The following is a 22,804-nucleotide window of genomic DNA, read 5'->3' on the forward strand; positions in this document are numbered from 1 at the left end:
CTCTTGTGTTGTGAGAGACAGCCAACAGCCAGCGGGCTACACACTGGGGATTTGCTGGTTGATAATGGCTGAGTAACCTGTTGTCTCTCCAGCATCTTTGTGTTTTTCTCTTGGAGCTACGGGCTACCCAGTAGGCAGCACTGGGAGGCCTCTGGGAATATGGTGTGGATAAATCAGTATGGCAGGCTTCCGGTTGTGCAGTTACAAGCTAAGAGCCACGCACGCTCCTAGCTGAGGACCAAAGGAGGTTGGCATCTCCGGGGTGGAGGGATGCAACGTTTGCTGCTCCTTCTGTGAGAAGCAGGCACGGACAACTTCTTTTGGAGTTCTGGAGTCCTGTGAGGGCGGACGCTAGAAGTGTGGGAGCACAGCGACACCTAGCTCCGGTCGGAGAGGCAGACTCCTTCTGCAGGGGCGCAGGGACCTGCCGGGGGCGTGGCCGCCTTCGGGGGCGTGCCCGCCTGCCGGGGCGTGGCCTGGGGGTCGGAGAGCACGCGACGCGGGTGTCATGGCGACTCCCAGGCTTAGTTCAGTCCGCAGCCCAAGGCCGTTCGGTTTGGCCGGCCTGTTCCGTCGCCGGCCGCCTCGGGACGTGTGGGACCATGTGCGGCGGCTCCCGGGGCCCTCGGCGGTTCGGCGCAGCGTGGCGGCGGCCAGCGGACCCGGCATCCCGGGTTCCGACCACTACTGCCTGGAGCTGCTGAGGTGAGCGGCCGCGCTGCCCAGGGACGTCCCCGAGAGCGGGAGCCTGCGGGGCGGAGAGTGAACTGGGACCGCATCCTCTGCGTCCTGCTTTCTGCCCTGATCTGGGGCTGCATCCTCCACGCCCTGCCTTCTGCTGGCCTCCGTGCGGATGCCTGTTCGCGTGGACCTGGAATCTTGTCGGGATTTCTTCCCCTGCTCAACGCGTTCCCTGCCTGAACCCTAATTTTAAGGGACCTTGCATGCAATGTAAGCATGCAACCTTTGCTTGCTTAGCACTTTTTATTCATAGACAGCTAGTGACTTTAACACCGTTAAGTGACCTTGGGTTCAGTGTACTCTGCAAAGTATTTCACAGGTGCTAAGGATTTAGCTCTGTTGCTAGACTACTTGCCTAGCACGCACGAGGGTTAGAGCAAGGGCGCCGTACAAAACCCGGCACACTTCTTAGTAGAGAGAGGCAGGTTCAAGGTTATTGTTGGTCACAAATCAGCCTCATGAAACTGTACTAGAAATTGTTTACAAAAATTAAAGTCCAAAGCAACTTATTTAACGTTCCCTACAAACTGAGAATCCCATCAAGGGTTGTAAGAATTAGAGCATTTAGGAGCTGGAGAGACGGGTCAGTGGTTAAGAGCACAGACTGATCTGGAGGGCCTGGGTTCAATTCCCAGCACCCACATGGCAGCTCACAACTGCCTGTAAATTCAGTTTCAGGAGAGCCAATCCCCTCTGGAGTTCGTGGACACTAGGTAAGTGGCGTGGTGCATATGTGTACGCAAAAAACTCATATATGTAAGAATAAGTACAATTTTAAAAATAAAGCTTTAACAATTAGAGCATTTAGTTCAACGCCTGGCACATTGTTAGGTTAGTATTTAATAGACAGATGATCACACTTCGTGTCAGATAAAGGGAACAAGGAAGTTGCCTGAGATTTACTAGAACAATCTCATGATGTATCTGGAAATCCATCATGGATGGAGTTCCTCCACAGACATGAGTGGGGATGTGGGGTGGGCTGGACCTGCCTTGGAATAGAGCCCTACCAACATTTATAGTCTAACTACTCCCGCCCTCCTCACCCCTGTAGTTTGTCCTTCCTTGCTAACAGTGGTGTCTGGTACAGTTTTGTTTAAGACAGGGTTTTTTTGTTTCTTTGTTTTGTTTTTAAAATTTTTTTATTTTTAGTTTTTCAATATGTTTTCTCTGTGTAACAGCCCCGACTCACTCTGTAGACCAGGCTGGCCTTAAACTCATAGAGATCTGCCTGTCTCTGCCTCCTGATTGCTGGGATTAAAGGAGTGCGCCACCACTGCCCAGAGTCTTTATGTAGATATGGTGGGCTGTGTAGACCAGGTTGGCCTGAAAGTCACGGCCTCTGCCTCCCGAGTGCCAGTACTAAAGGTCTGTGCCACTATTTTGGTTTGTTGTTTGTTTGCTTGATTTCTGCTTTTTTTGTTGTTGTTTTTCGAGACAGGGTTTCTCTGTAGCTTTGGAGCCTGTCCTGGAACTAGCTCTTGTAGACCAGGCTGGTCTCGAACTCACAGAGATCCACCTGCCTCTGCCTCCCGAGTGCTAGGATTAAAGGCGTGCGCCACCACCACCCGGCGTTTCTGCTTTTAAACAGAACCACCGCCTAAGCTTTATTAAAGTAACTTGGATTTGATTAGGGAAATAAATCCAAAATGCGTTTGCTTCTGTGTTTGGCAGGTATGTTGGGTTTCCCTCCCTCCTCCCAAGTACTGAGATCATAGGCTTTGGCTGACCCTGCAACGTTTGTTTGCCACGTTTTCCTTATGGTGCTGGAGACTGAACGCTGTACCACTGAGCTACACACTAGCCATTATATTTTTATATAATAATATTATATATAATATCTGATTTATATAATAATTTATATACTAAACACAGCCTCTGGCTGTGTTTTCGAAAGCTGACCTTAAGCAGTTTCCTGCTGCAGCCTCCTGAGCACACACCACACCCAAGCTGTTGTTCTTTGAATGCTCATATTTCTGCAGACTCTTGTCAGGCTTCTTCCTGGTGGTGTTCTGACCAGTAGGTCTCTTTCATTCTTTGACTCTTTGCTGACGTCTTTGGCTTGTTTTATATTTTTCCCGCCCCACTTGGGCATCATTCTTTCAAGAATGTCTGAGGTCTTAGGAGCCAGTGTCTCTATCCAGGTAATTGGTGTTATTCATTGATGCTGGGAGTGTGGAAGATTATTTGTGCTTCTAGACTCTTTTAGCAAATGCAGAAATACATGTACACATTGGTTTATATTCTTATTTCTGTGTCTATGTATATGTAATAAAAGCTTACTTAAACTACTTTCTTTATACTTGCCCCCACTGTCTTTGCTGGTTGTTGTTTTTGAGACAGTTTTTTGTAGCCTAGGCTAGCCTCAGACTCCTGACTCCTTCCTCGGCTTCTGAAGTACTGGGATCACAAGTGTGTGTCAACAGGTCCAGCTTTGCTTTCTTCTTTTGTAGCTCATTCCAATTTTTACTAAAAGCAAAATATTCTGAAGCAATTACAAGTGCTTTGTAAATAAAAATAAAATATGGATTTCCTTTTTAACATGCTTGGAATGAGAAGCAGGTACTTTTTTTTTTTTTTTTTTTAGAAATACTTGTAGAGAAAGTTAAATAATTTAAGAACCAAGCAGCTTGGTCTACAGAACGAGTTTCAGGACAGGCTGCAGAGCTACAGAGAAACCTGTCAAACCTTCATTTTCCCAGTTGATTTCTGTCAGTGTTGTGTGTGCGGCTTAGCCAATGAAGCTGACTGCTTTTCTCTTGTTTTGTTGTAGGAAGCGGGATTATGAAAGTTACTTGTGTTCCCTGCTGTTCCCTGCAGAATGCCGAAGTTCTGTGTCTGCACTCAGGGCCTTCAACGTGGAGCTGGCTCAGGCTGGTATTAATGTTATGATGTTGTAGAATATGCGCGATACTCAACAATGAAGACATAGCGCACGCATGGCAGACATCCTTACCGTGTCTGCTAGGGGCTTTCTCTCCCGGAGATGACTCAGGCTTAGTTCAGTACCAGAACATAAAACTAGCTGGTGAATTTAATATTCCTGGAAATGATTCTAGATTTTTAAGTTTTTCTGAGTATATTACAAATTTGCAGTTAGCATTGTCTGTTAATTGAGTAAACTAAGGAGAATCTTACTACTTTCTCTTAACATTACACACGTGGTGTGTGTATAGAAGACGGAAAACGTTGAGAATCTAATGGGAAGTGACAGTGGAACTTACTACGTAGCCCAGGCTGGTGTGGAACTTACTACGTAGCCCAGGCTGGTGTGGAACTTGCTACGTAGCCCAGGCTGGTGTGGAACTTGCTACGTAGCCCAGGCTGGTGTGGAACTTGCTACGTAGCCCAGGCTGGCCTCCAGCTCATGGCAGTTGCTTTCCCTCCTGGATCCTGGGGTTGTAGGCATGAGCCACTACACCTGGTTTATATATTATGTCAATAAAGAGGTTAATTAACAGCACCGAGAGGAATGTGCATTGTCAGGCTTACACTGTTGTTGGCCCAGAAAGATGCAGTCATGTGTTGACCACCATAGTAATGGTGTGGGACAATCTGATTAGCTCAGAAGTCTCCTCACAAGACTTGGTGATCAAGCAATAATTGTCTTCATTTGTTTGTTTCTATTCTGGGCTTCTTGTTTGTTTTGGTTTTTAATTTAATTAATTTTTTGGTTTTTCAAGACAGGATTTTCCTGTCTTGATTTGGAGCCTGTCCTGGGAACTAGCTCTTTTAGACCAGGCTGGCCTCGAACTCACAGTGATCCACCTAACTCTGCCCCAGAGTGCTGGGATTAAAGGCGTGCGCCACCACCGCCTGGGGTTTTAACCTAAGACTTCCATACATGAGACAGACAGGCACTCTCCCACTAAGCTGTGTCTGCAGCCTAGAGCTTTAAACTGCTTACAGGTTAAGGACTCGGTCTCTGAGAAAGCAATTGGACTGATGCGGATGCAGTTCTGGAGAAAAGCTGTGGAGGACATATACCGTGACAACCCGCCACACCAGCCTGTGGCCGCGGAACTATGGAAGGTAACATATGTATACACACATACATGATACATATATATACTGTGACAACTCGCTACACCAGCTTGTGGCCGTGGAACTCTGGAAGGTAAAATATATATTACACACATACATAATACACATTTATATCCACATGCACGTGTATGTACTACTTTTAGTATGTGAGAATTGTATTTGAGTATACTTGCTGTTGAATGTAATTTCAGTGGTAGAGATGGTCTTGGGCTCCTTTAGTGTTCTGAGCTGCTTTGTAAGGCATGATGGTCACTGGCCTTGCTGCAGCAAAAGTCCTCTAAGGGAGGAGAGGTTTATTGACCTCCAGTTCCAGGGGTACAGTCCATCATGCTGGGTAAGTGTGACTTCAGGATTGGGAGAGTCGGTCACATTGCATCCACAGTCAGGAAGCAGGGGCAGTAAGCACTGTGTTCAGCTTGCTCCCCATTTTAGGCATTCATTTATTATGAGAGAGAGGGCGAGTGAGCAAGCCCAAGAGTCATGAGGTACATGTGGGGGCGGGTGTCAGCTTTGTCCTTCTCCTGGGTGGGCTCTGGGGATTGAACCTAGGTTGCCAGGCTTGTCAATTGCCTTCACCTGCTGAGTCTTCTCAGCGGCTCTCACTTCCTTTTCATTCAGTCTGCCACCCTCGCCCATGGGATGCTACTGCTTAGGTTTACTGTGAGGCTTTTCATTTCAGTTAACCTAATCTAGATAACTGCTCACTTGTGTGTGCGTTCGTGTCTGACACACGTGATGTGCCTATAGTGTGTGTGTAGAGACTAGAACTTGACTTTGGATACTGTCCTCTGTTGCCCTCCACCTTATTTTTTTAGTTCATGTTTCTCACGGGATCCAGAACTGACCGTTTAGACAGACTGGCCTGCCAGTGAGTCCCCAGAGCCACTATACACACACAGCTACCCCAATAGGGGTTGTAGATGTGTGTCACCATGCCTGACTTTACATGGGTGCTGAGGATCCAAACTCAGGCCCTCGCACTATCATAGCAAGTACTTTCCTCACTAATCTACCTCCCGAGCTCCGTGTTTTCCTTGGGGGTGTTTACGTGTGTGTGTGTGGCCAGAAGACAGTCTTGATATCACTCTACAGGTACCAGCCACGATCATTGTTGTTTGTTTTTTGAGACAGAATTTCTTACTAAAGCTGGCACTCACTAAGTTAGCTCGTCTGACTGCTCAGTGGGCCGCAGGGATCGCAGCTGGGATTACAAGCGTGCACTGCCAGTCCTAACTTCTCCCATGGGCTCTGGGAGGGGATTCAGGTCCTTAGGTTTGGGTGTAAGCACTCTGCTGATTGAGCTATCTCACCAGATCGTATGTTTCTTTTTTAAGTGGAATTAAATGTATCTTAATTATATTTAATTTATTTTGTGTACGTGTGTTAGGCGGGGAGAGGGGTAGGGAGAGAGGGAGGCCATGTATTGGAATGCCACAGCACACACATGGTGGTTTGAGGACAAATTAGTTCTCTTCCACAAGAGTGTTTACCTCCCATTTATGTTTACCTCCCGAGGCATCTTGCTGGCCCCGTGTATTTTTTTTAAAAGTGGAAAAAGGAATTTTACCTGTATATTATAAACTACTTATGTATTTTCTACACATCTGGTCGCAGGATGGAAACTCCAAGTCTGGTGCAATGGTAGGAATGTTTCTGTTCTGTCTGCCAGGCGGCTCTTTTTGCCGGTTCTGAGGCTGAACAAAGGAAAGTGTTAATCTTGGGTGCAAGGATACTCTCCGCATTGTTAGAGAGTGTGTGTTGCTGCTCTTTAAAAGGGCAGCAGGTAAAGCCAGGTGGTGGTGGCGCACGCCTTTAATCTTAGCACTCAGGAGGTAGAGGCAGGTGGAACTCTTGAGTTCAAGACCAGCCTGGTCTACAGAGCGGCAAGAACAGCCAGGACTACACAGAGAAACCCTGTCTTAAAAAACAAACAAGCAGCAGGTAAAAGCTTCCCAACCAAGCCCTGTGACCTGAGTTCATCCTTGCAACCGCAACTGAAGCTCCTTCAGACCCAGCTGTGGGTATTTTTCTCTCGATTGCTTAGACTTAGGAGGTCAGCTCACTATGTTCAGTGCCATCCCCAGGCAGCTGCTCCTGGGCTGTATAAGAAGTCCATATGTAAACAGAAAACTCTCAACAGATGATCTAAAACGTCTGAAAAAGACACTTAAGGAAATGTTCAACATCTTTAACCATTAGAGAAATGCAAATCAAAACAACTCTGAGATTCCATCTTACACCTGTAAGAATGGCCAAGATCAAAAACATTGATGACAGCTTATGCTGGAGAGAATGTGGGGTAAAAGGAACACTCGTACATTGCTGGTAGGAGTGCAAACTGGTACAGCTGCTTTGGATATCAGTATGGCAATTTTACAGAAAATTAGGGAACTACCTACCTCAAGACACAGCAATGGCACTTTTGGGGACTCACACCACAAGGACATGTGCTCAACTATGTTCATAGCAGCACTGTTTGTCCTAGCCAGAACCTGGAAACAACCTAAATCCCCCTTGATCGAAGAATGGATAAGGAAAATATGATGTATTTACACAATGGAGTACTACACAGAAAAAAATGACATCTTGATATTTGCAGGCAAATTGATGGGTCTAGAAAACATATTGAATGAGGTAACTCAGACCGAGAAAGACACATATAGCATGTACTCCCTCATAAGCGGCTTTTAAACATAAAGCAAAGAAAAACCAGTCTACAATTCACAATCCCAGAGAACCTAGACAATAATGAGGACCCTAAGAGAGACATCCATGTATCTAAGCTACATGGGAAGTAGAAAAAGACAAGATCTTCTGAGTAAATTGGGAGCATAGGGATCATGGGAGAGGGTGGAAGGGAAGGGGAGAGGAAGGGAGGGGAATGGAGAAAAATATATAGCTCAATAAAAACAATTGAAAAAGAAATCCAGATGAGCAGAAGCCAGTGAGCAAGCCAGCAAGCATACACTGTGTGGTTTCTGCTGCAAGTTCCTGCTTTGTAGCTGCCTTGACTGCCTTAGTGATGAACTGAGACTTGGAAGTGTAAGCCAGCTCAGCCTCTCCTCCCTGCGTTTCTTCTGTCATCACAGCAACAGAAAGCAAACTGGAACAAGTCCTGAGCTGTGTCCTCAGCTCTGTGTAATCATTTACGAGTGAGTGTTCTCTCTTCCTCACTTGTCTTCCCCTTCATTCTCCTGTCCCTCCTTTCCCCTCCGTCTTAACCTGTACACACGTGTGTGTATGTATATAGATTCACACAAATAAGTCTTCCTAGCTCATTTAAGTGTGTTACGTCATTTCCATAATGTAATACACTAAGTATTTGGGGACTTACTGATAATGGGGTTATTTTCCTACCGGGTGTAGTAGTAACTTTAATCCTAATTCCTAGGAGGCCAAGGCCGGAGGGCTGGAAGTCACAGCCTATGCTGTGTGACAAGACCCCATCTCAAAAGAAAACATGCAGCTCCACCCCACCCCTGCAAAAAGGTTTAGAGACAAGTCTCTCGTATAGCCAGAGCAGCTTGAAAATTGAATTTACTTCTCAACCCACCCCGTGTCTCTCTGTAGCCAGGATGACTTGGAACTCACCATGTATTCCCAGGCTGGTCTAGAACTTGTAGCTCCTGCCTCAGCATTTTACATCCTGAAGTTACAGGTGTGCTTCATCATGCCCCGTGTGACATGGAAGCTAGGACTTTCCACACTAGGCGCACACTCTACCATGGAGTCACAGCCACCACCACCACCACACACCCTGTCAACATTTTTCTTTCCAGTTTTCTATGGTTTCTCTGTGTAGCCCTGGTTATCTTGTAACTCACTCTGTAGACTAGGCTGCCTGCAACTCAAGAGATTTGCTTGCCTCTGCCTCTCCTGATTACTGGGACTAAAGGCGTGAGCCACCACTGTTCATCTTTTTTTCCTTCCTTTTTAAAAAATGATTTATTTAGCCATATATGTGTATGAGTGCTCTATCTGCTTATATGACTTATGCCAGAAAAGGACATCGGATCCTACTACAGATGATTGTGAGCTGCCATGTGGGTGCTGGGAATTCAACTCGGGACCTCTGGAAGAGCAGCCAGTGCTCTTAATCACTAAGCCATCTCTCCAACCCTTCCAGCCATTTTCTTAAGAAGTGTGGTCAGTCTTAACTTGGTTTTTTCCTTTCCGTACACTCATTTTGGGTTTGTTGCAATATTTTCTCATTAGACTCAGGCTATGGATTCTTAGTGGAGTGCTTATAGGAAATGTGTCTTTCCCAGGTGTCCCTGCTGGAGGGACACACGTCCACCTGCCTTCCCTGGCACTGCTCTTATTTGTTTAGGCCTTGCTCTGTAGCTAGGACTCAAACTCACAATAATTCTCCTCCTGGGACTCGGAAGTAGTGGGATCACCAATGTGTGGCACCGTGCCCTGTTGTTCTCAGGGTTTAAGGTGCTCTGCATTTTGGGGGACGTGGTTATTTTTACTAACTAGACTCTGTGCTGTAAGAGAAAGACTGAATGCAGAATGCTAGGATTGAAGTCAGGTAAACAGGAACTTCTCTGCTGAGTTCTTGGTTTTATTTGAAAGTGTAATCAGGCATATGGGAGGGCTGAAAGGAAGGGAAGAGAGAAATGCTGTCACTATGTGTGTGTGTATGTGTGTGTTTTAGCTTGGTTTTTTGAGACAAGGTTTCTCTGAAACAATCCTGGCTGTCCTGGAACTCACAAGGATCCACCTGCCTCTTTCTCTCGAGTGCTGGGATTAAAGGTGTGCATCACCACCACCCAGTATCATATTTTCATATCAAAAATAAAACAAATAAATGAAGGCATCTAACATCCAAAAACAAGAAAAGAGAAAGTTGAATCACTAGATGTGTACCGGTGCAGCAGGAGGGAAGACTGGGAAGCCATACTGAGCCCCTCCACTTGGGAATGGCCTACGTGCTTCTCCGGATCACAGCTTTTCTCCTGAGGTCTTTTCAGCGTGTCTTATTGGATGAGCTGTACCAAGTGTCCTCTTACCTTTTGCATTGCTTGGTGTATTTTGTTCATATCTAGAGAAGTCACTTCCTAGTACCTTCTAAACATTTACAACACTCTTGTTTTTTAGGCTGTCAAGAGACATAATCTAACTAAAAGATGGCTTATGAGAATCATTGATGAAAGAGTAAGTTGAAATTGTCTAAGTCTTAAATGATTTTTTCTTTGATTCTTAGGTTAATTATTCATGGAGGAAATTTTTTGTATGCACATCCCTTGCCCTTAAGTTATTGTTACTTTTTTTTTTTTTTGGTTTTTCGAGACAGGGTTTCTCTGTGGTTTTGGAGCCTGTCCTGGAACTAGCTCTGTAGACCAGGCTGGTCTCGAACTCAGAGATCCGCCTGCCTCTGCCTCCCAAGTGCTGGGATTAAAGGCGTGCGCCACCACCGCCCAGCTATTGTTACTATTTTTTAAGATGGTTAAATTTATGTGTATGTGTTTTGTCTGCAAGTATACCTGAGCACCAGCCATATGCATTGCCCAAGGAATCCAGAAAAGGGTTGAATTTTTTGGAACTGCAGTTGATGGTTGTTAGTCATTAGACATAGACATTAAACTGAGAATTGACCCTGGGTCACCTGAAAGAGCAAGTGCTCTCAACCACCAGGTCATCTCTCTGGCCCTAAAATGCTGCGCACCACGGCCCCTGTCTGCGCTCAATGCGCTAGAACCCAGTTCGCGAGCTTCGGGCAAGGGGCTGGAGATTGAGAATACACACGCAGAGACAGACCGACACACAGACCCTACAGTCAATGGTGAAAATCCATCCTCTGATCCTTTAGGCAAAGCACAGCTTTTAGTCACTTCAATTAGAAGGCTCTAGACAGGGAAGATCAGCTGAAGGCCAGGACTCATTAGTCCCAACATCTCCCCCCTACATTTTTTATAAAAGAGAAGACACTCCTGTCTTAGGTCATCTCAGAAGAGTAAACCCTTATCCGTCTTTGGGAGGCCCCTTCCCTGTCTTAGGCGGGCCCTCTTCTGTAGAAGTTGCCCGTCTACGGAGGAATCTTCATTGTTGGTGCAGTATTTGCAACCAAACCTGGAGTACATTCGAATTACTGGCCAATAGACTCAGAAGGACTTGCCAAGTGACCATATGCTACATTCTCATGGGTTGTCTGATATTACACAAGATTCAGAGATGAATGCCCATGGCAACAGGCATTAAGATTGCCAGCAATAGGGTCCCCAGTTACCACTGGACCCAGCCTCCCATTTGGGCTATGGTATTGAACCAACCCTTTGGCTAAACAGTTCCAATCTGGTGTGCTGATTATAACATTTCAAGGGCTTTTCAAGTAACCATTGAGTTGTTTCACCACGTAAGAGGCATTAGCAATATTATAAATGTCATACAAATGGAATGATAAGTGTGAACAAGACATTTGTTGTACAGTCATAAGTCCACCTGCTCCTACAGTAGGGCAGTCTCTTGATTTAAATACGAAAGTCCAAATTTAATGTGGACACTCAGGGCATTCTGAGTCTGGAGAACATCGTTGACTTGTCTTGCCAGTTTATCCATGGTGTCTGACACCAACGATGTTTGTGCCATTGCCATGGCTGCTGCAGCAGACACCGCGATGACAGCAACCACTGCAGCTGTCTCTCCAGAATCTCGTTTCTCTCGATACAGGGTCATCTCAGTCTGCTTAGCCTTTTTGGTAATTGGCAGTGGTATGATGGCTGGTACCCGAACCAACAAGGCAGCACTGGAGTGGTCATCCCAGCAGTCGCTCAGGCCACAGTTTTTGAAAGAACAAACAAGAATGTCTTTCCCCCAAAGGAGCTATTCCACACTGCAAAAGGAAGAGGAAAGAGAAAGAAAACTAAAACACGGGATTTAATAGTGCCTGGGCTCTCGGAGAAATATTCCAAAAGAGAAAGATAGGAATTACACTCACTTGTATAGGATTCCTTTAAAGTAATATTCATAGCCCCAAATATGTAACAAAGCATAAAGCATTCACAAAGAAAAAGCTTTGATTAATAGAAGCCTGTTCTATCGCCATATTGCTTAACGCAGTTCCAGCTGTATAGTTTGAGGAATAGAAAGATGAATATAAAGAACTAGCTCGGCTCACTGATCAGTACAAGGGGGTTCCTTACCAGGCTTCACACAGAGCTTTCCGCTTGATCAGGGCTCATCAAGAGAACGACAGGTGTCATTCTCAGGCTCATCACAGGATCCTTTCTCATCATTTTCCACAGCCCGAACATATCGCTCTGGACAAACCCAAATGGGCTTGTCCGTTCCTGGAGGAAAAACACAATCAGCTCCTCTCACCCTAGCCAACAGGCTACATCCATAGCTTTCATCACCGAGGTGGCTTTCTGTGGGGACACCTTTGTAGGTTGTGTTGTTAAGACTGCCCCCATCTCTGCTAAGAGATCACGTCCCCATAGATTGACAGGCAGACCAGGAAGAACATATGGCTGGAAAACACCCTCATGTCCTTCTTCATCATGCCATTTCAATATTTTTGAACTTTTTTGAGGAGTTGTTTGACCTATTCCCTGCAGCCGTATAGTACCTTCTTCCAAGGGCCATGCCTTTGGCCAATATTAAGGACAAAACTGATACATCTGCCCTGGAATCTAAAATATCAAAGCCTTTTCCCTCTATAGTTATTTTAAGTTGGGGCCGTTCATTTAACTGTGCAACCCAGAAAGCAGTTGTTCCAGGGGATCCAAACTCTTGATTGCCACGGGCTTGTTTATTGTTGGTAACCTGTTGGGAATCAACACTAATTGTGCTGTCCGCTCACCTTGAGGAATTACCACCACCCCCTGTTGGACAGATGCCATAACTTTAATATAAGTCCCATGGTACCCAGTGGTAAGGGCCCATATACTCCTGTAGGGAGTGCTTGCACTCCCATTTGTGGAGTTAAGGCTGCTCTGGCAGAGGCACAGAGGTCCAATCCTGAGCTCCCTGGTGTGGCTCCAACAAGGTCTGCAATGCGAAAGGATTTCTCTGTGGAAGGAACTGGACATGGCCTCTGCTGGGGTACCGTCCCTGTGGTCCCCCAGTCATTGCTCCATACACTGAGGTTTTGGGGCCCTGGAGCAGGGCCCTCTGTCAGTTTCCCTGCTGTTAATGGTTCGTGGCAGAGGTTTCCCGTCTATATCTGTTTTAGAGAAACAGTCTTTAGCCCAATGTGCTCCCCTTCTGCATTTAGGGCACAAGCCAGGTTTCCTCCTTCCCTTCATTATCAGCTGTGGGCATTCCTTTCGAAAATGACCAGGAGTTCCGCAGTTAAAACCATTACGGCCTCCGGCCTCTCTCCCCGTGCTCCTATGTTTCTCCGAGGTTGAATAGCTGCCGCTATAGCCTGGCCTTGGATGAAATTCCCATCTATATCTCTGCATATCCTGATATAGTCATTTAGACTCCTTGTTTTGTGAGGGCGTAATGCTTCCTTACAGTATCTATTGGAATTTTCAAATACAAATTGTTTTATCATAGGCATGGCTGTTGTCTCATCTCCAAACAATCTACCGGCTACTTGTAACAGTATCTACATAATCTTGGAATGGTTCAGATGGTCCTTGTACAACTTTTGATAATTGGTCTCCAGCTGCCCTGTTAGGTAGGGCCTTCCACGCTTTAGTGGCAGCTGCAGCTGTTTGGGCGTATACTCCTGGATCATACAGAATTTGTTGCTGCAAATTGGCATAGGCCCCAGCCCCAGTTAGCATCTAAATTACGTTGAGCTTGACCCGCTAGAGCATTTAACTGGGCCGTTTGCTTACAATTTTCCTGATATTCCCCTCGCCATAGGAGATACTCTCCCCCAGATAAGACAGCACAACATAATTGCTGCCAATCACTTGGTGTTAAATTCATAGCAGAGAAAGATTCTACCATGGCCAATGTGAAGGGTGCTTGAGCCCCATATGCAGCTACAGCTTCCTTTAATTGCTTCATTTCTTTAAATTGTATAGCAAAATGTTGGCGAATTATTTGCCCTGGGTTGTTGGTGTCTGGCACCTCCATCACCGGTGCAACCATGTGTACAGGACGAAAACAAACTCCCTTGTTTTGTTCAGTGCCAGAGCCCCTACTCAAATAAGACCACCAACCTTCATTATTATAAGCCGGTGGGGCCGAGGGAGTTGGATGTGAGTCTTTTCTTACTCTGTTTTCTCAGCTTTCCAAAGAGACTTCTTAATTCCTTACGTATAATCTCCTTCTTCTGATGAATCCTCCTCACTATCCTCCACTAGCTCTGAATCATCAAACTCCTCCCTAGCGTTCAACTCTTTTCTGAACAAAGAAAAGATACCTCCCATCTTAACTCCACAATATGCCCCAGTCCCAGTCCCCGTGGGCCAGGAACGACGCTGTCTGCTTACCTCTTGGCGGGGCTAAAACCAAGCGAAGGACGTCAGGATTAACACATACCCCAATCCACCCTCACCTTCCGAGGGCGGTCTCTCAGTGTTCCCTAGTTCCTGATATCTCGGTGGGGACCTCTTTTGCCGAGCACCGCGGCCCCTTCTGCGCTAGAACCCAGTTTGCGAGCTTCGGGCAAGGGGCTGGAGGTTGAGAATACACACGCAGAGACAGACCAACACACAGACCTTCAAACACTGGTACAAAAAGCCCTTCTTTAATAGCACCTTGGAGGCTTAAATACCCTGCAGTCAATGGCCAACAGGTGAAAATCCTCTGATCCTCTAGGCAAAGCACAGCTTCTAGTAACTTCAATTAGAAGGCTCTAGCAGGGAAGAGCAGCTGAAGGCCAGGACTCATTCGTCCCAACACTAAAATATTTCAAGACAGATCTCACCGTATATCCCTGGCTGCCTGGAGCTCACTAGTGGCCCACCTAGCCCTAGAACTCACAGCAGTGTTCTGAGTGCTGGGCGCACGCTCATGCGCATCCCCAACATTTAGTGTCTGAAGGGAGACAAGTTAAAACTAAAGCCCAGGTCTCATATGGGCACCTTGTTCTGGAACCCACGATAGATCCTCCTGCCACACATCAGGCTGCAGGGGTCACAGGTGTGCTCCGTTGTGTCCAGCTGGACCCTGCGCTGTTGACGCCGTCCTCACCTAAGCTTCACCTCCTCGCCCTGTCTCCTCCTCCTCCAGTTAGTAAGCTGGAGACCTCAAACTGTGGTATTGGCAGAGGATGGACACGCAGGTCAGTGGTATAGAAATAGAGTTCAGGGGCAGGCAAACGGCTCAGCAAGTAAAAGTGCTTGCTGCAGAATCCGCATGACCCAGGTTTGACCCCTTGGTCCCACAAGGTGACAAGGAAGAACTGACTTCCCAAAGTTGTCCTCTGACCTCTACATGTCCATGTGAGCTGCTACACCTGCTGTCATATATGCAGACACACCAAATTACATCAGTCAATTATTATAAAGAGTTAAAAGAGTATACAAGCTGTTTATTTATAGTCAGTTGAGTGACGAGAGTATCTGGACAATTCATGGGGAAGATATTGTTTTTAACAGACAGTGCTGGGACCACAGGGTGTATGCACCTGCAAAGACGGGCTCTAGGAGTGGTGGGGCAGGTCTGCACCCCAGCACTGGGCATGCGGGGCTCAGGGTTCAAGGCCATCTTAGGCACAGTCAGAGTTACAAGGCAGCTTGGGTTACATGAGACTCTGTCTCAAAAATATTAAAGCTAAATTAAAAAGACTGAATCAGGACTCCTGCCTCACAATGTATATCAAAGTCAACAGTATAGTTTGATGGCCCATTGGGAACCTAAAAAAAAAACAACAAAACAAACTTTGTTGAAAACATTGATGTAAACTGTAAATCTTTGTGATTTGAAATTAGTTGATTTCTTAAATATATCAAAAGTATAGACAAGAAAAAAAGAGATAAATTAAAATTCATTAAAATTAAGGCTTCAAAAAGTTGAAAGCCCAGAGAGAATGGGAAAAACACTGGCAGTTACTTATCTGATAAGTGCTTAATTGATGCATGAGTAATAAAAACTCAGAGAGAGAACTTGGGGTTCAACCTGAAGATCTGAAAAGCAAAACAGCCAGCCACTAGCTCTAACCTCAATCTCAGTCTGAAAATGGCGATCCTGCCTCCAGGAATCTCAAAATGAGAGTGAGAGCTGTCTCCTCCCATTTTATAATCTTCTCTAGGGCTGGGATTAAGGGCATGCATCACCTGCGCTCTGTGACAACTAGCATGGCTACTGGGATTAAAGGTGGTGTGTCACCACTGCCTGGTCTGTAAGACTGGTCAGGGGGCTCTTTTATTCTCTGATCTTCAGGCAAGCTTTATTTATTAAAATATAATAGAAATACCATTACACTTAATGTCTAGTATATGTCAGGACTTTCAACTCAGCAATAAAACTTGCAGAGAAGACGTGAATGAACAATAAGCCCTGAGAAGCGAGGCCTCCATGCCCATGGGGTTGTCTGCTCATGCTATTCTTGAGCCTTATTTGGGAAGTGATTTGTAAGCTCTGATATATAAGGCTTTGATGGGGGTGGGAATTATTTTTGTTTTTTGAGACAGGGTCTCATGAAGCCCTGGCTGGCTTGGCATTTATATAGAACTTTTAAAAGATTATATAGAATAAAATACATATTTTAAATATTTTGTTTTATATGTATGAGTATTTTGCCTGCATGAATGTTTCATACAGCATGTGCAGGTATACCTGAGGAGGCTGGAAGCATTGGATCCCCTACATGCTAAGAACAGAACCTAGGGTCTCTGCAAGAGCAACCAGCATTTGCAGCCACTGAACCAACACTCTAGTCCCATGCCTGGCTATGCTTTAATCTTTATTGTGCACTATATAAATCTGTTAAGTGATATTCTTATTTATTTCAGGAAAAAATAGATCAACACTTTATTATTATTATAAAATAATAATTCAGTGGGCTTCATTTACATTTTCTTTGACTTCAGGAAAAAAATCTGGATGACAGAGCGTATCGCAGTATCCAGGAGCTTGAGAATTATGCCGAGAACACGCAGAGCTCTCTTCTTTACCTGACACTGGAGGTGCTGGGTAAGTTGCTTTTAAGAAGTTTTAATAACATAGGTTCTTTTTTATGACCATGAGACATGTCTGCTCCTGCCAGCACTAATCTACTTCAGAGAAGATAGTGGGCATTGAAGAAACTCCACATGGAGTTTACTTTCTTTGTGGAAAAAGTAATTCACTGGTTAAAAAAAAAAAAAAAAAAAAAAAAAAGCCCTTGCCTTGACTGCTGCCGGTATTGCTGTCCTAATTGGACAAGCAGGACACAAAAGAGACTCCCCAACATTGTCAAGATAAGGAGGGACAGCCCTTCAGAATGTCCTGCTTCATAAAAAAGTCTGTTGGATATGCTAGACCTGTAAGCCAAAGATGGATGCCCCAAAGTTGCAGAGGAACTTTGGGTGACTGTCCAGGCAGCCAGATGTTTCTGTCATTACTCACATTTTTTGGAAGTCGCTTGCTTGCACTTCCTGCTTACTCAGTTACTATTTCCTTCGTGGGTCTCTGAAGGAGTTGAAGACTAGATAGTTTCAGTTTTCCTTGTTTACCTGATGCAGAAAACAAGATAGAAAGTAAAGCTGGGTGGTGATGGTGCACACATTTAATCAAGGCCAGCCTAGTCTACAAAGCTAGTTCCATGGCAGGCTCAAAAGCTACAGAGAAACCTGTCTCTAAAAACCAAAAAAAAAAAAAAAAAAAAAAAAAGTAAATTAGGTACAAGACTTTGGACTCACCAAGAAAGGATAGATATGGAGTATTTTCTCTGAATTTGTCAAATGCAAATGAAGTAGACATTATTGATGTATTTATTGCCCATATATATTATATATAGTTATTGTACTTATTGTATATAGTTTTTCTTATATTAATTATAGCCTTCTTATTCATTTTAGACAAAAAGGGGAAATGTAGTGGCATTTCATTTGTATTTTAATAAATAAAACTTAGGACAGAGAACCCTTTTATTATCTGTGCACTATAGACTTGTCCAAGTGCTCACTCATGAGAATGCTCTAGGTTAAACATCAGGTAGTGCAGGTGGCCTCACCTTTCCCTGCAGCATCTCCTGTGACCTGGAGGACTGTACTTCTTCCTCCCTGTTAAGAATTCTTCCCCATGGTGAGGGGATAGAATAAAATTGCTTACAAAATTTTACGAGATTTTCTTTTCCTCTCCTTTAAGAATATTTGAAATGACACTTTTCCTCTGACCTTGTTCCAACTTGGCAGCATCTTATGGTTAGATTATTGGGGCCAAGGACAATAGTAATATCTCATTTGAAGAGAGTGATCTGCCTTTATTTGAAGAGAGTGACCCCAGAATACAGTCCCTCTTGACTGTCCCAGGCTTATCCTGCTGCACCCTAAAAGTAAAGTTATGACATTGTTTTGAGGGAAAAAATGAAACACTTAAGTTTCCCATGAAGTCTAATGAAATTCTCAGTGTATTCTTGGTGTGATGAAGGTGGAGAGTTAACAAGTAGCGATTTGATGCCTGCTAGCAGGAAGATGGTTGGCTCATCCCTGGCACCCACTTTCCCTCATAAATCCTATTTTTCAGATCTCAGACAGGATAAATACCTTTCCTGGGTTCAGATGATGTCTCGTGCTATTTCTGTTGATTTGCTGTGCTTGGTGTCTGTAATTCTAGGTGTGAAGGATCTTCATGCAGACCATGCTGCAAGCCATATTGGAAAGGCGCAAGGCATTGTCACGTGCTTGAGAGCAACACCCTATCATGGTAGCCGGAGAAAAGTGTTCCTGCCCATGGATGTCTGTGTGCAGGTGAGGCTGTGACCTGCTAGTGATCCTCTGAGGACACCAGGAGGGGGGTGCTCTTTGTTTTTCTTAGTTTATCCCATTGCTGTTTGAAAGGGGGCACAGCACTTCCTGCTTTTGCCCTGCATACTGAGATAGGCCAGCATGAGGCGCTACAAGGAGGAGGCCTGGATAACCTGCACCTCCTTGCCAGTGACAACTCCCTTAAGTGGTTGTAGTAGCCTCGCCTGGTCCTGTGTGTTACTATGTTATTGGTGGGAAGCTCAGGCTGAACTTGAACTCGTGAATCTTCATATAGCTGAGGATGATGCTGAATTTCCAATTCTCCTTCTCCATGTCTCCATTGCTGGAATTGTAGTTGTTGGCTACTTCACCCAGCTGGAATACGTCTTTTAAAAATATTTATCTGAGATCCGGGTGATGGTGTTGCACACCTTTAATTCCAGCACTCGGGAGGCAGAGGCAGGTAGATCTCTGTGAATTTGAGGCCAGTCTGGTCTACAGAGTGAATTCCAGAACAGCCAAAACTACACACAGAGAAACCCTGTCTTGAAAAACAAAACAAAACAAAAAAAGAAAAGAAAAAATGTTTATCAGGCTGAAGAGATGGCTCAGCAGTTACAAATGCTTACCAGAACTTTTGGGTTTTGAATGAGCTTCTTTATTGTCTGCCTTTTTGAACTTTTAAAAAAGATTTTTGTTAGTGTGTGTGTGTGTGTGTGTGTGTGTACATGGATGCCTGTGAAGGCCAGAGAAAGTCTCAGATGCTATGGAGCAGGAAGTTCTGAGCCACCAGATGTGGGAGCTGAGTGAGGCTGGAACCTGGATTCCAGCAAGTGCTCTTAACTTCCGAGCCAGCTCTGCAGCCTCCTTTTCATATTTTTGTATTTTGTTAGGCTTCTCTCTCTCCACACATCATACACTGTATTAGTTGGGGTTCGCTACAGAAACAGAACTGATACAAAGAGTATGTATGCTAATGGGGGTTTATGACGCTGGCTTGCATCGTGGACACTGAGTAATTCAACAGTGATTGCCTGCACAGTGGAGCAGCTGAGAACCTGACCAGTCCTCATGGCTGGACACTTCAGCAATCCCAGCTTGACATTTGTTACGGCGTAAACGAACGGCGAACAGAATTAGCCAGGCAAGCTCAATATAATATATTTAGCTTTAATAAGGGGAGAACTTACAAAGCCAAGGTTCCAGCAAAGATCAGGAAACAAAAGGGACAAACAAGTGCACATGGATGGTTTTATAAGCTTTTTGGGGCCCCGGGGCAAACACATCCCCCAAACAAGGTGATTGGTTGAGATTCCCCTTCAGGCATTAAGGTCTGAGGGATTCCTGGACAGCCGCAGACCGTTAGAGAAGCTGAACTCCACTGTCAATGAAGGATGGCAGCAGTGACAGCAGCATGGCAGATGCAGTCACCAGCAAGGAGCAAAGGTGGTAGGCAAAAGCATTACTGCTTTTCAATCAGACGTCTTTATGTCTGCCCACCTGGGAGGTCTTTCCCTTAGTTAATCCTTCCAGAGACTCCCATCACAGACCCACCTACACGCATGCCTCTTAGTGGATTATATAGACAATCAAAGTGGATAAGGACGACCAACCATTGCACACTTATACAGTGTATAATTAGGCATTATTTTATATATGCTGCCCATCTCTGCCTGTTTTCTTAAGCAATATTGATTTTAAGTGTGCTTATACATTCCTAAAATTGTATTTTCCTCACAGCATGGTGTTTCTCAAGAGGACTTTCTGCGAAGGAACCATGATAAAAATGTGAGGGATGTCATATATGACATTGCCAGCCAGGCACACTTGCACCTGAAGCATGTAAGTAGCTCCTTTGCCCAATTGTTTAGGAGGTCGTCACTACTAGACAGGGCTGTTTCTATGGCGTGTTGTGTGTGGTGGTTTGAATAGGCTTGTACCAGGCTTTCTTTTCGGCCACCAACTAGCTCCAAAATCATGACATGGAGACTTCTTTTTAGTTACGAACGCTCGGCCTGGCTTAGGCTCCTCTCTACCTAACTCTTTTAACTTAACATGTATCTCTTTATCTACATTTTGCCTCTGAGCTTCTTACCTTTCTTTCTCTATGTCCTTTTCCTGCTTCTCGTGTCTGGCTCATTGGCAGCTGCCTGGCTTCTGGCCCCAGGTGTATATCTCTTTCTCCCTCATTTTCTTCTCTCTCGAGCCTGGATTTCTTCTCATACTTATTCTCTCTGCCTGTCAGCACCGCCTGTCCGTCTCCTGCCTAGCTATTGACCGTTCAGCTCTTTCTTAGATCAACCAGGTGCCTTAAACTGGCAAAGTGAAACAAATGCAAAACATCTTTACATAATTAAAAAAAAACAGCATAAATAAAAGCGACACATCTTTACAAAGTGAGCAAAGGCAGCAGAAAAACAAATGTAACACACCTTCATACAGTTAAATATTCTGCAGTATAAACAAATGTAACACACCTTCACACAGTTAAATATTCTGCAGTATAAACAAATGTAACACACCTTCAGAGTTAAATAATATTCTCCAGGATAAAGAAATATAACACACCTTCACACAGTTAAAGTAATATTCTGTAGTTTAAACGAATGTAACACACCTTAACAATTAAATAATATTCTGCAGTAGAAACAAATGTAGCATACCTTCACAGTTAAATTATATTCTGCAGTAGAAACAAATATAACACACCTTCACAGTTAAATAATATTTTGCAGTATAATCAAATGTACACACCTTCACACAGTTAAATATTCTGCAGTATAAACAAATGTAACACACCTTCATTCAGTTAAATATTCTGCATAGAAAGAAATGTAGCACATTTAAAGTTTTATACACAGTTAAAGTAATATCTGCAGAATAAAATAAGTAACACACCTTCACACAGTTAAAGTAATATCTGCAGAATAAAAAATGTAACACACCTTCACACAGTTAAATATTATACATATGAACAAATGTAGCACATTTAAATTTATGTACACAGTTAAAGTAATATTATACATATAAACAAATGTAACACTCCTTCACAGTTAAAGTAATATTCTGTAATATAATCAAATGTAACACACCTTCAATATTCTGCATATAAACAAATGTAGCAAATTTAAAGTTATGAACAGTTAAAGTAATATACTGCAGTATAAAAAAATTGAACACACCTTCAAACACTTAAATATTAGCACTATAAACAAATATAAAACATCTTCACACAGTTAAATATTCTGCAGTATAAACAATTATAACACACCTTCAGAGTTAAATAATCTCCAGGATAAAGAAATATAACACACCTTTACACAGTTAAAGTAATATTCTGTAGTATAAACAAATGTAACACACCTTCACGCAGTTAAATATTCTTTAGTATAAACAAGTATAACACACGTTCACAGTTAAATATTCTACATATAAAAAAAGTAGCACATTTAATGTTATATACACAGTTAAAGTAATATTCTGCATATAAACAAACATAACACACCTTCACAGTTAAATGTTCTGTATATAAACAAATGTAGCACACTTAAAATTATATACACATTTAAATAATATTCTGCAGTATAAACTAATGTAACATACCTTCACACATTTAAAGTAATATTCTGCAGTATAAGCAAATCTAACACACCTTCACACAGTTAAATATTTTGCATATGCCAGGCGATGGTGGGTGGCGCACGCCTTTAATCCCAGCATTCGGGAGGCAGAGGCAGGCGGATCTCTATGAGTTCGAGACCAGCCTGGTCTACAGAGCTAGTTCCAGGACAGGCTCCAAAGCCACAGAGAAACCCTGTCTCAAAAAAAAAAAAAAATTTTGCATATAAACAAATGTAGCACATTTAAAGTTTTATACACAGTAAAGTAATATCTGCAGAATAAAAAATGTAACACACCTTGACACAGTTAAATATTCTGCAGTATAAACAAATATAACACATCTTCAGAGTTAAATAATGTTCTCCAGAACAAAGAAATATATCATACCTTTATACAGTTAAAGGTATATTCTGCAGTATAAACAAATATAACACATCTTCAGAGTTAAATAATGTTCTCCAGAACAAAGAAATATAACACACCCTTACACAGTTAAAGGAATATTCTGCAGTATAAACAAATGTAACACTTCTTCACAGTTAAATATTCTTCAGTATAAACAAACGTAACACACCTTCACACAGTTAAATATTCTTCAGTAT

At 43.8% G+C, this 22,804-nt stretch overlaps 1 protein-coding gene across 5 annotated transcripts in view; it reads left to right on the plus strand.

Moving 5' to 3' along the window:
- Nucleotides 1-493: 493 nt before the first annotated feature.
- Nucleotides 494-22,804, plus strand: part of Ndufaf6 (NADH:ubiquinone oxidoreductase complex assembly factor 6) — a 28,712-nt gene continuing 6,401 nt past the window's right edge. For 2 of the 5 annotated variants that reach the window (XM_057790822.1, XM_057790823.1), the window contains exons 1-7: nt 494-705; nt 3,515-3,614; nt 4,651-4,773; nt 9,889-9,945; nt 16,725-16,827; nt 18,451-18,584; nt 20,322-20,423. In XM_057790822.1, the coding sequence (XP_057646805.1) occupies nt 509-705; nt 3,515-3,614; nt 4,651-4,773; nt 9,889-9,945; nt 16,725-16,827; nt 18,451-18,584; nt 20,322-20,423 (816 nt within the window). In that variant the 5' untranslated portion in view covers nt 494-508. Of the gene's footprint in view, nt 706-3,514; nt 3,619-4,650; nt 4,774-9,888; nt 9,946-16,724; nt 16,828-18,450; nt 18,585-20,321; nt 20,424-22,804 lie in introns of all 5 variants that reach the window. The other 3 variants (XM_057790825.1, XM_057790826.1, XM_057790824.1) reach the window with 2 other exon arrangements.

The sequence above is a fragment of the Chionomys nivalis genome, chromosome 16, assembly GCF_950005125.1.
Source record: "Chionomys nivalis chromosome 16, mChiNiv1.1, whole genome shotgun sequence".
NCBI classification, from domain to species: Eukaryota; Metazoa; Chordata; class Mammalia; order Rodentia; family Cricetidae; genus Chionomys; species Chionomys nivalis.